The sequence below is a fragment of the Triticum urartu genome, chromosome 4A (assembly GCF_056163025.1).
Source record: "Triticum urartu cultivar PI428250 chromosome 4A, HENAU_Tu73, whole genome shotgun sequence".
NCBI lineage: Eukaryota > Viridiplantae > Streptophyta > Magnoliopsida > Poales > Poaceae > Triticum > Triticum urartu.
Genome location: NC_141876.1, coordinates 548,880,374 through 548,896,816, shown reverse-complemented (window position 1 = coordinate 548,896,816; position 16,443 = coordinate 548,880,374). Strand labels below are relative to the sequence as shown.

At 47.9% G+C, this 16,443-nt stretch overlaps 3 protein-coding genes, 1 non-coding gene and 1 pseudogene across 7 annotated transcripts; 3 read left to right on the top strand and 2 right to left on the bottom strand.

Annotated features, from left to right (window-relative positions):
* Positions 1 to 2,615: 2,615 nt before the first annotated feature.
* LOC147976547 (YTH domain-containing protein ECT4-like) lies at positions 2,616 to 7,274 on the top strand. 4 transcript variants are annotated; one of them, XM_087518860.1, is made up of 9 exons: positions 2,616 to 3,004; positions 3,348 to 3,433; positions 3,551 to 3,668; positions 3,748 to 3,836; positions 4,248 to 4,796; positions 5,156 to 5,845; positions 5,937 to 6,149; positions 6,248 to 6,394; positions 6,495 to 7,274. In XM_087518860.1, the coding sequence occupies exons 1-9, from the start codon at positions 2,899 to 2,901 to the stop codon at positions 6,795 to 6,797; spliced, it is 2,301 nt and encodes a 766-aa protein (XP_087374986.1). In that variant the 5' UTR covers positions 2,616 to 2,898; the 3' UTR covers positions 6,798 to 7,274. The 4 variants fall into 4 exon arrangements, with proteins under 4 accessions (XP_087374986.1, XP_087374987.1, XP_087374985.1 ...); XM_087518861.1 differs by having other exon boundaries at positions 3,548 to 3,668; positions 3,763 to 3,836; XM_087518859.1 differs by having other exon boundaries at positions 3,548 to 3,668.
* LOC147976546 (putative glutathione S-transferase pseudogene) lies at positions 6,866 to 8,850 on the top strand (annotated as a pseudogene).
* A 690-nt stretch (positions 8,851 to 9,540) lies between these two features.
* On the bottom strand, positions 9,541 to 9,624 carry TRNAL-CAA (transfer RNA leucine (anticodon CAA)). Its single transcript has one exon. It is a non-coding gene; the product is annotated as a tRNA-Leu (tRNA).
* A 509-nt stretch (positions 9,625 to 10,133) lies between these two features.
* PNSB2 (NDH-dependent cyclic electron flow 1) lies at positions 10,134 to 11,528 on the top strand. Its single transcript, XM_048694024.2, has 2 exons — positions 10,134 to 11,117; positions 11,221 to 11,528. Exons 1-2 carry the CDS (start codon positions 10,233 to 10,235, stop codon positions 11,413 to 11,415), a joined length of 1,080 nt encoding a protein of 359 aa, XP_048549981.2. The 5' UTR covers positions 10,134 to 10,232; the 3' UTR covers positions 11,416 to 11,528.
* Positions 11,529 to 11,587: 59 nt separating this feature from the next.
* LOC125529609 (DEAD-box ATP-dependent RNA helicase 38) lies at positions 11,588 to 15,794 on the bottom strand. Its single transcript, XM_048694022.2, has 7 exons — positions 15,420 to 15,794; positions 15,039 to 15,332; positions 14,654 to 14,881; positions 13,713 to 13,778; positions 12,597 to 12,998; positions 12,417 to 12,528; positions 11,588 to 11,933 (listed from the first exon to the last, which is right to left on the bottom strand). Exons 1-7 carry the CDS (start codon positions 15,690 to 15,692, stop codon positions 11,782 to 11,784), a joined length of 1,527 nt encoding a protein of 508 aa, XP_048549979.2. The 5' UTR covers positions 15,693 to 15,794; the 3' UTR covers positions 11,588 to 11,781.
* Between the last annotated feature and the right edge of the window lie 649 nt (positions 15,795 to 16,443).

Genomic DNA, 16,443 nt, shown 5'->3' with positions numbered 1-16,443 from the left:
AGCAGAGCATCATCGTTGATCATCAACAATTGTATTGTGAGTTAGCACCTTCACGAGAACAATCATCCTCACGCTATGTCGTTTCACATGTTCATTTAGAGAGTTGCAGCCATAATATCATTATGCTATCTTACCGTCTAAATTTAGGTAGAAGATATGAATTAGGCATATTCAACTTGCACTAAGTCTCTAAGTGGTCGAGAGACTTCAAGATTATTATCAAAAGCACCACTGTTATTTGGAATACCACAACTTCAACTTGCACTAAGCCTCTAAGTGGTCGAGCGACTTCATTGCTCATCAACGGCTATATCGTGAGCTAGCAACACCCAAGAAATACTCATTTCTATCAGTTTTGTTGTGCTTTTACATATAACATTATTATCAAAGCACCGCCATTATTCATTAACAATTGTATCATGAGATGGCATCGCCATTAAACCATTCATTGCATTAACATTCAGTATATTGCTCACATACAAATGTATTTGCGAGTTGGTAAAACCCACACACTAACCCTTCACATCATTTGCGTGCTTTTGCATATTACTTTATTAGTAAAGCGTTGGCGTTACTCATCCACAGTTATGTTGTGACCTGATAACACACGGACAATACTCCTTTACCCCGTTTTTGTCGTGCTTTTACTTATAGCGTTATTTGGTAACACCCAAACAATACTCCTTTCCTCCACTTCGTTGTGCTTTTCCACATAGCGTTATTAGCAAAGCATTGTCGTCACACATTTAACAGTTGTATCAGTGAGCTGGCACAGCTCGTAAAACACCGGCTACATTTGACATTACTTATAATGCTTTCTCCTAGACAAGTGTATCAGTGAGCTGGCACCACTCATAAAGCACTGGCTACATTTGACATTACTCGTAATGCTTTCTCCCAGACAGGTGTATCAGTGAGCTGGCACCGCTCATAAAGCACTGTCTACATTTGACATTACTAGTAATCTTTCTCCCAGATAGATGTATTAGTGAGCTAGCACCTCTCGTAAAGCATTGGCTACATTTGACATTACTCGTAATACTTTCTCCTGAACATATGTATCAGTGAGCTGGCACCGCTCGTAAAGCATTGTGTACATTTGACATTACTCGTAATGCTTTCTCTCAGACGGATGTATCATTGAGCCGTCATCGCTCGTAAAGCACTAGCTACATTTGACATTATTCGTAATCCTTTCTCCCACATAGATGTATCAGTGAGCTAACATCGCTCGTAAAGCACTGGCTACATTTGACATTACTCCTAATGCTTTCTCTCAGACATATGTATCAGTGAGCTGGCACCGCTCGTAAAGCACCAACTACATTTGACATTACTCGTAATGCTTTCTCGCGGACAGACGGATCACTGAGCTGGCACCGCTTGTAAAGCATTGTGTACATTTGACATTACTCGTACTGCTTTCTCCCAGACGGATGTATCAGTGAGCTGGCATCGTTTGTAAAGCACTGGCTACATTTGACATTACTCGTAATCCTTTCTCCCAAATGGATGTATCAGTGAGCTAGCACCGCTCGTAAAGCACTGGTTACATTTGACATTACTAGTAACGCTTTCTACCAGATAAATGTATCAGTGAGCTGGCACCGGTCTTAAAGCACTCGCTATATTTGACATTACTCGTGATGCTTTCTCCTAGACAGATGTATCAGTGAGCTGGCATCGCTCTTAGAGCACTAGCTACATTTGACATTACTCGTCATGCTTTCTTCCGGACAGATGTATCAGTGAGCTGGCAACCATCACGCTGCTCCTTTACTTCTTTTTTGCGGTTAAAAACAAAGAAGTAAAGGAGTAGCATGCGGGTTGCTACCCCTTTACTTCACTAGCGTGCTTTTCACGTATGGCGTTATTAGCAGAGCATCGTCGTTGATCATCAACAGCCATATGACGTGCTTTTCACGCATGGCGTTATTAGCAGAGCATCGTCGTTGATCGTCAGCAGCCGTATGACGTGCTTTTCACGCATGGCGTTGTTAGCAGAGCATCGTCGTTGATCGTCAACAGCTGTATCGCAAGTTTAGTACCACCACGAGAGGGACCACTCTCGTGTCATGTTGTTCCACATGCTCGTTCTGAGAGTTGCGACGATACTATCATTATGACGTCTCACCATCTAAATTTAGATACAACATAGAAATTAGGCATGTTCTCTCTTGCGCCATAAAACAACATCAAAAACCTAGTGTGCTTTCCTTAAAAAAAGGGCTAACCGATGGCGACTAATAAAACCCACAACGAGTAATCGCCTCTAAACCCGCCGGGCTAAGAAAAGGATAAAGATCAGAAAAGAAGAACAATTAATCTTTATTACCAATTCACCCTCTCAGATCTTCACATAAAACCAAAGGAAAAGAAAAAAAAGAGAAAATTACAATAAAGAAAAGTCCCGAGTTGCAATTGGTAGAGGACAAATAAAATAGGAGGAAAAGGAGGAGACGTGGAGGAGGAGGGGAATCCCAAGCCAAGCCAAAGCCTCCCCCGGTGAGCCGTGGTCGTCCGCGCTTCCTCCCACCCACCAGCCCCCGCCCCCGCCCCCGCCCCGCCACCTATATCATCCCCGGCCCCTAACCCTAAACCCCCCTCTTTTCCCCTCGCAGCTCGCCACTGTACCACTAGTACCACCACTACCCCCCTGGCCTGCTGCTGCAGCTGCTAGTCTCCCCTGGTGGCGGCTCGCCTCCCTCCCCTCCTCCTATCCCCACCCCCCGCCTCCCTCCCTCCCTCCCTCTACCCCAAGCTCGGGCCTTGCTAGCTAGCTATCCGCCGTAGAGAGAGAGAGAGAGAGAGAGGAGAGGGAAGGAGGCCCGGGCGCTCCGGTTGGTTCCGTCGGATCTCGCCTCCAGGTCACCCGCCTGCTGGGATCTCGCCCGCCCCATGGCCGTCGTCGCGCCGACCCCCGCCCCGGCCGCCGCGCCGGCGCCCGCCGCCGCGGCTGCTGCTGCTCCGCCCCCCGCCCCCGCCCCCGCCCCCGCCGCGGATCGTATCCTTTACTTGCTGCCTTTGCTTCCCGACAAGGTTTTCGTGGCTGGTTTTTCGATTCGGCCGGGCACGCTTCGCGGCGGCTGGCCGGCCGGCCGGCCCCATCCGCCCTGTGCGCCTGTCCGTCCTTGCGGCCGCGCTTGCTTGACTTATCCAGATCGATGCGTTTTTACTGTAGTCCGGATTCGTACGCTGGCTGTGACCTGCACAGGTCCAAAAGAAGCAATTTTTTAATTAAGTAGCGTAGGATTGCTCCTGTTTGCTTGGTGAGATTTAGCCTTCAAGGTTTGGGATCTATTTTTACACCCTGTGACTCCTTAATTCGACGATTTTGATCTGCAAAGAAGCCACAGATCTGCTGCAGAAGATGTCGCTGGAATCGCAGCCCAAGGCGGCGGCAGATGGAACCGAGCTTGCTGGTGCCCCCAAGGTATGGATAGAACAGTAAAGATTCCTTGTTCTTCTCCAATTTGTGCAAGCAAGTTCATGGCTTTGCTCCAGGTGACATGTGATTCTGATAATTCTGGTGTTGCTGTTGATTCAGCAGGGACCTGTGGCCAGCCAGCCGCTCAGCGTGTCGATCCCGCAGGACCGGTCCATCACGCCGGTGGTTCAAGATTTTACCGATCCCAACATGTTCTATCTGCCAGCATATTACTATGGAGGTGAGGGACCGGCTATCTGTCCTCTGTTAATTTAGCTTGCTGCTTCTTTTCAGCCTACTTACTTGCAAGCTAACAACAGAATTGGGTCTTCCAGGTTACGACGGAACCATGAGCGAGTGGGATGAATATACTAGATATGTAAATCAAGATGGAGTGGAGGTTACCCCAGTAAGTTATCCCAGAGGGGGTATTATCTTTTAGCTTTCATGTCTTGTTGCTTATCTGGATTTGCACCATGAGTCATATTCCTAGTACATAAAGGTTCAGGAATTTTGCTATTATTGTCTACTGGAGCTATCATGTCCAAGTCTGTGTTGATATATGTAATGAGTGGAATGCTATCCATTCTTTTGGTATGGTTTGTACCTTTGATGGGATTTTCTGCTTCTTATTATGGTCTGTGCAGAATTTTCTCCCAATTGTTATTCAAAAGTATTGTCCGTGCTGTTTGTTTGCCACTAAAAATATCTTGTATTGAGAGTGTCAACATCTTGTATCTCATTCTGTTGTGCCTACATATTTGTGTTACTTCCAAGGACATCAGAATTAACCATGCTAATTGTTCTTTGAATTTCACAGGCAGTATATGGAGATATTTATGGATATGGGTATGCTCCTTATGGCGCGTACTCTCCAGCTAGTTCCCCAGTCCCAACAGTTGATGGTCAGATGTTTGCCGCACAACATTACCAGTATCCAGCTTATTATCAGCCTCCTACCCCGGTTTCTTCTACCACTCAAGGTGAGCAGCAGCCTTCGGCCAATGCTGATAATAAGCCAGCAGCAGCCAAGGCAGATGCTGCCAAAACAACCACAAATGTTGCTCCTAATGGTACTGCTCAGAGTAACAGCGGAACTGCTCCCCTTGGGTCAAGCTACCAGAATTCATCACTGACCCCTGATGGAACCTATAGGGCACCCTTGCTAGGTGGAGTCCCTTCTACTGGTTACGTGGACTCAACCTATGGGTATGACACCACAGGGGCACACTATGCTTGGTATGATGGTTCTGCCTATACCAATGCACAGCAAAGACCAACTACAGCTAATTACACGCCGTCTTCAGCGTATAATAGCAATGGCTCTTCTGCAAGGTATCAGACCAAGAGCCCCGCACCGCAGCAGACGGTGAGTACAGAGAAATTGTGTTAATATTTCTATCAATTGTGGGTCAAAGGCATTTAGTGGTCACTATTTTCTGCTCATGCATGTTTCCTGTCACGCTAAGGCACTACACTGCTTCATAGTGACAGTAGCATGGGGATGTATATAATTTTCCTTGCAATGAAGTTATAAGCTACTGTATTTGTTAGGATGCGATCTCAATAAACTTTGATATTAATTTTCTTCTTCTGAAACATAGTGGGGGTTCTTGCATAGAAGGCACATTTGATTGTTTTGACCTGCTTATGAAGTTTTACCTTGATTATGCTGTATATAATTTGCATACTGAAGTATATGTTCTCTGTATATTGTTATGTATGCAGGGCAACAGGAGACCAACGACTACAACAGGGTCAGCTACTCCTACATACCCAAACAGGATGTACTCGAGCACCCAGTCTTACAACCAGTATGGAAATTCGGTCAAAACTGGTCTTATGTATGGAAACACTGGCTATGGAAGCACTGGCTACGGAAGCACTGGCTATGGAAGCAGCGGCTACGGAAGCAATGGCTACGGAAGCAGCGGCTATGGAAGCAGTGGCTACGGAAGCAATGGCTATGATTCCAGGTTATATGGTCGGTGGGGTGTTTCTATGGATAGCAGATACAACAGGCCCAGAGGCCGTGGCAACGGATATTATGGTTTTGGCAATGAGAGTCAGGATGGAACAATTGAGCTCAACAGAGGTCCTAGGTCTGGTCGTTTCAAGAACCAGAAAGCATTTGGCCATACTGTTACTATCGCTGTGAAAGGGCAGACCCTCCCTTCAAGTGAAAACAAGAATGCTAGTGACATACCTGATAAGGCACAGTTCAACCTGGAGGATTTCCCTGTCCAGTATGATGATGCAAAGTTTTTTGTCATCAAATCATACAGCGAGGATGATATCCATAAGAGTATAAAATACAATGTGTGGGCAAGTACCACCAATGGAAACAAGAAGCTTGATGCTGCTTATCAAGAAGCTCAGGCAAAGGGCTCTAGCTGCCCTATATTCTTGTTTTTCTCGGTAAGGACGTTCTCCACAGTTGCTACTGCTTTAGGAATGTTGAGTTTGATTTCCTTGGGTTAATTGAATCCCCTTTCTTACAAACTTTCAGGTGAATACAAGTGGACAGTTTGTTGGTGTTGCTGAAATGACTGGTCCTGTTGATTTTGAAAAAACTCTAGAGTACTGGCAACAAGACAAGTGGAATGGTTCATTCTCTGTCAAGTGGCACATTGTCAAGGATGTTCCCAACAACATTCTCAAGCACATCGTCCTTGAGAACAACGAGGGCAAGCCAGTCACAAACAGCCGTGACACACAGGATGTAAGTGTTGATGAATGTTTGTTTTTGTTTGGTTCTCTGACTTCCCAGTTAGGCTGTACCTTAATTGCTCTGTTTACTCCTTTTTGTCGACAATTCAGATCAACCTTGAGCAAGGTATCCAGATGCTTAAGATATTCAAAGAGCATGTCAGCAAGACCTCTATTCTGGAAGACTTTGCCTTCTATGAGAACCGCCAGAAGTTGATGCAGGAGAAGAGAATAAAACAACAGCAGATCCAAAAGCAGGTACATATGGCTCTAGCGAATCGTCATTTCTCATTACTGCCCTTTACTGTTCTGTTCTTATTGTAGCAACTCTGAATTGATTGTCTAACCATGTATGTAGGTGTGGGACAGCAGGGCTCCGAACCCTGTTGCTGGAGAGAAACAACAGGAAGTTGCCAACGGGAAGCCAAAGGTATCTGTACCGAACGGTGTCAATGGAGAGAAACAGCAGGATGCCGTCAATGGGAAGCCAAAGTCGCCTGTGGCGAATGGTGTTAACGGGGATGCGAAGGTTCCGGCAGAGAAAGCCGCTGCCACCGCTGCTCCGGCCGTTACCTACGCGGCGAAGGTGGCCCAAACAGCAGCGGCCGAGAAGAAGCCTGTTGTCGCCAACGGTGCTGTCAAGACCGGAGTAGCTGCTTGATCGCATTACCCGATCCTCCCAGCTAGCCATGAAGAACAAACGGACGGTGCTGGCGAACCAGGCGAGACATGCGGGTTCCAAGGTACTGATCATCAAAGGTGGCGGCTGGAAAGCGGGTCGGATAGTTAGGTTTCCCTAGCTCTCTCCTTTTTCTTCTTCTGTCGTCGTCGTACTATCATCCCTATTTCAGTTTGCTTAGCTCTAAAGACTCCTCCTATAGTGGTATCATCGGAATCGCCAGAAAAAGAGAAAAGAGAAGCTGTGGCAAGACAAAGGTAGTGTCGCCAGGCCGCCATACCCAGTGGCGGTGGCCTGGTGCGGTTGTGTCGCGTCTGTTTTCGGTCGGTATTTGGTGGTGTTTCGAGTAAGTACTATGTGTTTGTGTCGAGTGCTGGGTGAGTGGATCTGAAAGTGGGTTCTAGATTGGAGCTGTTTTCGCGTCTTATTAAGATTATATTACAACAGAAATCTTGCTTTGCTTTGGTTTCGTATCTGCTGATGCGGAGGCCTCCGTTTTTGGGTGCTCCACTCCACTAGATGGATGATAGATAGATGATAGATGGTGCGAAGCTGACCGGGCAAGGGCAAAGCTGGCAAAAGGTGTGGCTTCTTTTGGGGGCCGTTGCATCTGTGCTTTGCTTGTGGTTCCGTTTGGGGAAGGAAAAGCAGTGGGGTGCTTGGTTGAGTGCTGTGTTGCCTCACTGCTATCCCACTTGACATGCTTGCTTCAGAATTTCGATGCCTGTTTTTGGTTGCTTGGTGAGTGGTATGTGAATAAATGTCTCTGTCAGTGGGTCACTGATTTGCATCCAAAAGAGGTGTCAAGGTCGGCTTAAAAAGAATGAGCCTGGATCGATCACCAGCTGCTGTGTGTCATGGTGGTGTCACTACTTGTCGCACCACCCCATGGTTCATTTTTTATTTTCCCAGGGAAATTGGGACCTTCAAAATTCTTTATTGATCAATTCTTTGAGTAATATGCACCTTGTCTCACATGGTTTGTAACAAGTGTAGGGTATATACCTCCCTCCCCTCTTGTTTTGACCCCTTCGAAAATCTAAAGCTTGGTTGGAGAGGCTAATACATCATTCCATTGCATCCAAAACAAGAAGCAACAAAAAATGTAGCTCACTGAACACATACTACTAGCAGCTACCTAACAATTGTTTCTTACTGTATTTGTTAAGCTGCCGGATTAAGACTCCCCGTAGGTAGCTTTGAGCGGCGGGAGAAAGAAGATATCATAAACTAAACATATCGGCGATAATTATCTCTTGATAGCTGTTCAACTCGACCGGAGAAATCAAGAAAGAGCAGTAGACTGATCAGATATCTGAAGAAGCCCGGCCGTGCACCGCGTCGAGGTGGCCCTGCGGCTCAAGGGCGTTCCCTACGAGTTCATCCAGGAGGACCTCAACAACAAGAGTGAGCTGCTGCTGGAGCACAACCCCGTGCACCGCAAGGTGCCGGTGCTCCTCCACGGCGGCCGCCGGCCGGCCCTCTACGAGTCGCTGGTCATCGTCGAGTACGTCGACGAGGCCTTCCCCCGTGGCCCCGCTCTCCTGCCGGCCGACCCGCTCGCCCGCGCCGCCGCCCGCTTCATCGACGACGAGTGCGGGGCGTGCACTTGGGTGGCGCTGTGCGGGGAGGGCGAGGGAGGCGGTTCTTCGGCGGCGACCACGTCGGCTTCCTCGACGTCGCCGCCAGCGGGCTCGCGTGCTGGCTGGGGGTGTTCGAGGAGATGGCCGGGGTGGCGCTGCTCGCCGAGGACGAGCACCCGGCGCTGTGCCGGTGGGCGAGGGAGTACGTCGCGGACGAGGCCGTCAGGGGGTGCCTGCGTGACAGGGAGGCGCTGCTCGCCGCGCTGGCCGCCAGGAAGGACAAGTACGTGTCCACCGCCAGGGCAATGGCTCACAAGTAGACACGATCATGCTGCTCTGCTCTGGACCTCTGGTGATCCGTTCATGAATTTGATACTTGGAACCTATTTGGAGGCCGGCCGGATCGTTGGCAGGCACATGAATGGATTTGTTAAGGTGTTTTTCTTTAGAAATTTCGCACACATTAAACATATGTCAAATTACAGCACGGAATCCATGAGAGAAACAGAGAGAGGACGTGTGTCCAGGAACATTTGCATTAAAAACTCGATTGAAGCAGATTTCTGCAAACCCCGTCCTCATCACTTGTTGTCTTCAAAGACGAAGAAACACCATGACACATGAGTTCAAACATCGACAACCGGGGAATGAAGTTTTATTCCAAAGGTCGGCACCACCGCACCACCGTCATCCAAACGCCGCCATGGAACACACTAAACCTAACCCTAACTACAACCCACGGCCTTGCTGGCAGTGCGCGGGAGGAGTTGACCGCCTCCCCGATTGCTTTTTTCCTGGATGAGAGGGATTCATGGTTGAATCAACGATGTGAATATACTGTGCGGCAATTTTGAACTCATGACGGCATTGCTTGTTGCCAACTACTGTGACTGTCGGCTAGCTCTGCCGTGCAAGCGTGAAACTTTATCTGCACCTGTTCGCCAACTAGGCTCCCCGTGGTGACATGTCGAGTGTAGGGAAGAGCGACGTGCCGATAAATCGCAGTCGGGGCTATAAATTTCGAAGCTAAATGAGAAGTTAAAAAAGAGCGAAAGAGGAATTTTTGTCAGGAAAGTGATGTAAATGTTGAACAAACTCGTTGACAAGTAAATTTAAGCAAGAAAAATAAAAAAAAAAGAAATTGTCAGAAGTGGGGTTTGAACCCACGCCCTCGTTAGAGGACCAGAACTTGAGTCTGGCGCCTTAGACCACTCGGCCATCCTGACTTGTACGACAACTACAGTTTTAGAACATATCTATAGATTATTACTACTCCGCACCTGCATCTGTATAACAGTGTGTATTTTTTTTTTGCCTTCTCCGTATAACATTGTGTAAATTGAAGTACTAGTGCATGACAACTTATTCAGCAGACACTCCATCTGAGAACCGTTCCTTCCTACAAGTAAATTCCTATCCATGCCAACATTTATCAGTTCAGCATCGGCTTCAGGGTTCCTGAACAAAAACTGAAACACACTACATACATGTTTTTGAATTGCAAAAAACGAAGATCATGTAGTTCTTTTCTGATGCTCATTCCGGTATCGAGCTGTTCCTATCTACTTCCTCCATTTAGAATTACTTGTCGCAAAAATGGATGTATCTAGACATATTTTAGTTCTAAATACATCTATTTCCGAGACAAGTAATTTGGAACGGAGGGAATACCTAGCAAAGAGAGCACAGGGACAAGGAGAAACCACCTATCCTCAAGCCGCTGGATATGAGGCTGCGGTGACACCCAATCGGCCTCGAGTCTCAAGGGGAAGGAAGCTAGGCTAGCACCTTCCCCTTCTCCGCTAGCTATCACTCACTCCAGCGCTCCGCTCCGATGGCCGCCGCCTCCTTCCTCCCCCTCCACCTCCCGGCCTCCCCCAGGCCGGCCACCGTGCCCGCGAGGGCAGCCTCGGGCGTCGCGTCGACGGTGCCCGCCGCCACGCAGACGTCGCAGCTGGAGGAGACGTTCGGCCGGAAGGGCCTCCGGTTCGGGACGGACGCCACGGGCGCGCCCACGGCGGAGCTGAGCGTGCGCAACGGCAGCTCGCTGCAGCTGCGGCTCAACGACGGGCTGGTCACGTCGTACCGGCCCAAGGTGTCCTGGGAGGGCGGGGACGGCTGCCGGGAGCTGCTCCACACCGTGGCCGCCGCCGGCGCGGTCAAGGGCGGCGTCGGGCTGGTGCTCAACGAGGCCTCCTCGTCGTCATCGCTGCTCGGCGCGTCGGAGTGGTCGGTGGCGGACGTGGACTCGGACTCGTACGACGCGGTGCAGGTGGAGCTCGGGTGCGGCGTCGGCGGGGCCAAGCTGGAGGTGTCGTACGTGGTGACGCTGTACCCGCTGAGCATGGCGACGGCGGTGATCGTCAAGAACAACGGGGCCAAGCCGGTGGAGCTGACGGGCGCCGTGCTGAGCCACATCAAGTTCGACAAGCGGCGCGGCACGGCCGTGGAGGGGCTCCGCGGCTGCCCCTACTGCTCCCACCCGCCGCCGGCGGCCGGGTTCGCGCTGCTCACCCCCGCCGAGGCCATGAAGCGGGAGGAGTCCGGGTGGTTCGGCGGCGGCGGCGGGGAGGAGCCCCGGCAGGGCGCCTGGACCGTGGAGGAGAACCTCTACACCATCCTCAAGAAGAAGGTGAGCAGGGTGTACGCGGCGCCGCCGGAGGAGAGGAAGAAGCGCATCTACAGCACCGCGCCCTCCAAGTTCACCACCATCGACCAGGTTCGTTCGTTTCTTGGGATGCATCCATGATGCATGCAATGTACTGTATGATAATCATTCATCGATCGCTTTGCTCACTGATAATATTTGGACTGTGGTGCAGTCTAGCGGGCTGGGGTTCAGGCTGGTGAGGATGGGGTTCGAGGACCTGTACTTGAGCAGCCCGGGAGGATTGTACGAGAAGTTCGGCAACGACTACTTCCTCTGCACCGGGCCGGCGTCCATCCTCGTGCCCGTCGTCGTCGGCCCCGGCGAGGAGTGGAGGGGGGCACAGGTCATCGAGCACGACAACTTGTAACTGCTTTTTTCTTGCGTGCCAACAGAGTTACACAAGAAATCATGTACATTCTCACATGGGGATGAATCTTGTAACTACCCGTTGCGATCAATATGTACACATGCAGTAGATTACTTGCCCATCTCGTAACTAACATACAAATGAATTTTCAAAAAAATTACATGGTCACGTGTGAAGAAGACTTGAAAACCTCAAAGGAAGTTATGCTTTGGAAAATAACAAGCATAAAGTTGGACACTCCCTCATAGAATTCACTGTATCAGCTCAACATAATCCACATAACTCCAGACACAATCATCTGGTACAAAAGAACCAAGCCCTGGTGGCAACATAATCGCGGTAAGCACCACCTATTTCTGAGAATGTTTACTCAAGTAAACCCGCATCCTTGAGAGCAGTCTCAAAATTGTCCTCGCTTTTCCAGTTGGGGACCTCAGGCACTTTGTGCTGGAAGTAGTCCTCGATCTTTGTCATCACAACTTCATCAGTTTGACCACATAGCAGGTTGAACACAGCTCCTGTCACCACCAAAAATTCAGTTAGAACACACTCAACAGAGATTAGCTGATAAACTGGCATAACAAAACTTACGTTTCAAACTGATAAATCATGAACACAATCAAAGGAAATCAATTGACTGTCTCAAGAAATAAGAGATCACAACTTCTTAAGAAAAAATGAAATGGAACAAACATGAGGCCAATAATCAACAAACAATGGTCACATCAGTTCTATCTTATCCTAATAAAGGAAGCTAAAAATCCTATTGCAAAATCCTACTCATAGAAGACTGGTTCTGCGACAAATTCAATCTTAGGCTAGGACAAACAGACATTAGGATTGACTAAATGTAGCGTGTTTGATTATCACTGATAACAGGTTCAATCTGCCATTTACCCCAAGCCATTTAATTCCTAACAAAACCATTAATGTCTGTCACGGTGTTGACAAAAATATGCTTACAGTGGTGTATGTTCATAGACTGATAGACACAAATTTACCTTTTCGGCCAAAGCGTCCAGCTCTGCCAATTCTGTGCAGGTACACCTCATAATCAGGTTCATCTCTCGTATTATACTTGATTGGCATGTCGTAGTTGATGACCAGGTTAACCTTTCAAAGGAAGAATGTTAGTAGGAAAATTTATACTGGTGTGTCAAAAACTCAAAATAGCACAGTACCTGTGCTTGGTCAAACCCACGAGCAAGAACATCAGTTGATATAAGAACCTTGGTGTATCCATCTTTGAATTCCTGAATTACTTTTTCCCTCTCTGCTTGGTCAAGGGATCCTTGAATTGAGGAGCACACATAGTCCTCTTTTGTCAAAGCATTATGTACATTCTTAGTACTATTTCTTGTTCTCACAAAGATGATAACCTGTCCAACCTTTTGCCCAAACTCAAAGATCTTGTCCCTTATAACCTCTATTTTGGCCGCCTCATCAGGGACTCGGACTTTATATTGCTTTACTTTTTCCAAAGTAAGATCTTCCTTCTTCACAAATATTTGGTTTCCGTCCTTAATGACCCTTGTAACAAATTCCTTCACTTTCTCGTTGAAGGTCGCAGAGAAGAGAAGCACCTGTTATAAATAGAATTAAAATAAGTAAAAGAGGACCTCCACAAATAAAGAGAGTAAAAGAGGCACCATATAGAAACAGAAACAATCACATCTAACCAAGAATTTAGAAATTATATAGCCAAGGCTAGTTGAATGGCACAGCCATGGAATTACACCGACAGTTACAAGCATTACAAAAGATTATCCACCACATGGACAAGGCTAGTTGAGGACTGAAAGTATATCAACACCATCAATGGATGAACTTGAAAAAACTAGGGCAATAACAACAGCTGATTGGCTATAAGATTATGATAATAGGAGTGCCCAAATGTGCAATTAACTAATTACATAGAACATACAATAGTATATGATTCTTTCTATTCCTAAAATTATCAACTTCGGAGATGCCCCATGCATGAACATGCAGCCTTCCAAAAAATAAAGAAAATGAATATCACAATAAAAAAACATACAAATTGAACACAACCCACTGCATAAAGAAAGTGACTCTTTTCCAAAGCCTCTACCTATCATTAGCAATTGATAACAAGTTCAACAAGCAGCACATGAGCACATACAAAGCATAGGAACAGGTTGTCTCCCTTAATAGCCTACCAAGTCCCAACATTCAAAATACTCACATCTGATTTTGAAATGTAACCAAGGTGCAAGCTGTTGTGTGTGATTCTACTGCCACAGTCAAAAGTAGTCAGTTCACTAAAAAAGGGTTACCTGACAGCCACCAGCACTATTTTGTATATCCTTCATGATCCTTAAAGAATCAGTTTTAAAGCCCTCCTGCAAGAAGCATTCAACAGGATAAGAAACTGGACTCATTCAATCACAAAAGCAACTAGTTTACATGAGAGCCCGCAACGTCGGAATTTTGAGCGCCTCAAATTTGGTTCCAGTTATATGAATATTTCTACTGTGGGTACTCCATAATGATTTATGTCCTTGGAAAACAGATGCCTTTTTCTGTTATTTTTATCCACTCAGACCAAACAGAAACCAAGAGTTTTTGGTCATCACACCTAACATAACACGACCGCACCATGATGACACCCCTTAATGCCCACTAGGATATCAGGAGTACAAACTATACAGGCCGCATTCTTTCATAGTCTAATTCACTGACTCATACTAGACTAAAGGTTATTTCAATTTCAATTTCAACTAAGCCGCAAGAAAGTTACCTACCACAGAGGAAGCAAGTTAGTGGCAAGTCTAGCAAGTAAGTGCCACTGCTTTGCTTCTTTGCTCTTGCGGATAGTTATCGGCGTACATCTCATGGCTATGAAGGGGAAGGTCTAAGGGACTTAACCTCAAAACACCCTCATTGTTTGCTGCTAAGAAACATCTGCTCTATTTCTTACAAGGACATGAAGGCTCGAATGAATATTGCCGTCAATGCCATTATTGTTTGTAGCTGAGAAATAACACCTGTAATGAGTATGGACCTAACATCCTTCTCCCTTCACTATTAGCATGTGTCTTACACTAAACTACAGAAAGTCGCCCGGAAAACACTGGGTGTAATGAGTATGGACCTTATTATCCTTCTCGCTTCACTGTTAGCATGTGTCTTACACTAAACGAACAGTAAGTCACCCTTAAAACACTGGGCGCATCAAGGACACAAATAGATCGATGACAAGAGAACTAAGCTGTACCTCAGCAAGCATATGATCTGCCTCGTCGAACACAAGAATCTTGATCTCCCTAGTCGCAAGCTTCTTATGGGTGATCCACTTGGTGAGCGTCCCAGAAGTGCCAATCACCACCTGATCGGTCACCGGAGCCATTTTGCTGATGGGCATATACTCTTTCTGAGACGACGGGATTGCACAGGCACAGGTGATGCCGGTAAACTTGCCCATCCTCATGAGCACAGATTTATTCTGCACAGACCAACCAATCAAAATCAGTACAGTACATTACAGGGTATAAAACTAGCAGAATCAAGCTTCATACTGCAGTTTGTTATTATATCTAATAACCAGATGAGAGCACATTTGCAGAGCGTGGTAGTGGAGAGGATCAAGCCAAGAGACGTACCTGCTGCGCGAGCTCCCTGGTGGGGCAGATGCAGATGGCCTGGGGGACCTTGCGGTTGGGGTCGACGCGGCTGAGCATGCCGAGGACGAAGCAGGTGGTCTTGCCGGAGCCGTTGTGCGCCTGTGCGACGAGGTCCCTGTAGGGCGGCGTGAGGATCATGGGGAGCGTGATGGCCTGGATCTTGCTGGGGCGGCTGAACCCCATCTCGTCGTGCAGCCCCTTGAGCAGCTCGGGGGTGAGCTTCACGTCCTCGAAGGTCGTGGCCGACTCGTACACCGTGCCGCCCGAGGTCACCTGGAGAAGCAAAGCACCGAATCAGCAGCCGGCCGACATCGAGAGGCGGCGGCGGCGGGGAGCAGAGCGGAGCGGAGAGGCGCGTACGGCCTGGATTTGGGAGTCGTCGGAGTCGTCGAGCAGGGGCGGGCCCTCGGGGCCGCCGCCGTCGTCGTCCGGCACGGAGAGCGAGAGCGCCTCGATCTGCTTCGCCTGCGCCTCCACCGCCGGCTCGATGGGGGCGGAGGAGGAGGAGGCGGAGGAGGCGGCGGCGGCGAGCTCGGCCTCCGCCTCCGCCTTGGCCTTGGCCTCCTCCTCCTCCTCGACGTCGGCCCAGGACTTCTTCTCCGGCTCGGGCTTGGCGGCGCCGGCGTCGGCCATCGGAGCAGATCGGGAAGGATCGATGGCGATGAGAGCTGCTTCAGCTAGAGTCGGTTCGCGTTTTTCCGGGTTTGCTCCCGATTTGGGAGGGGATCGATTATATTGTGCTGCGTGAGGTGTTTTTTTAGCTTGGCATGTAAGCGGAGCGCTGCTTAAGATTTACGCGCACGCGGTCTCAGGCGGTTAATTTTTTTTTGATTGGTTCTCAGGCGGTTAATGCCGAGCGCCCCCTAGCGTCAAATAATGGCCTCTTTTGGTTCATAGGATAGGATTATCATAAAAAAAGAAATTTATAGAAAATGAGATGACATGTAACTCAAATCCTATGAGTAGGAATAGGAAACGAGATGTCATTTAGTTCACATCAAAGGAATTTTTTCATTGAGTCTAGGCTCATTTTATTTTCCTATAAAATGTGGAGGATAGGAACCAATCCTATGTAGAAATAGGAATCCATTCCTATGAACCAAATGGCTCTAAAGGAAAAAATCCTATAAAAATCATATCCTTTAGAATTCCTATGAAATTCCTACAAACCAAAGGAGGCCTAAGTGGGGCAAAGGTCCACGCCTACCGGGCGCCCACAGCCCAATAACATATTTTTTCTTTCTTTCAGAAATTGTATTTTAAAAGTTTTTGTTTATTTTTTATGTTAAGACAAGTTTAAGAAATGGAACAAAACCACAAGTAAACGGAAATGTCAAAAGTCCGACATCAGATTTTCAGCACTGAAAATGTCTGCCATGCAAAA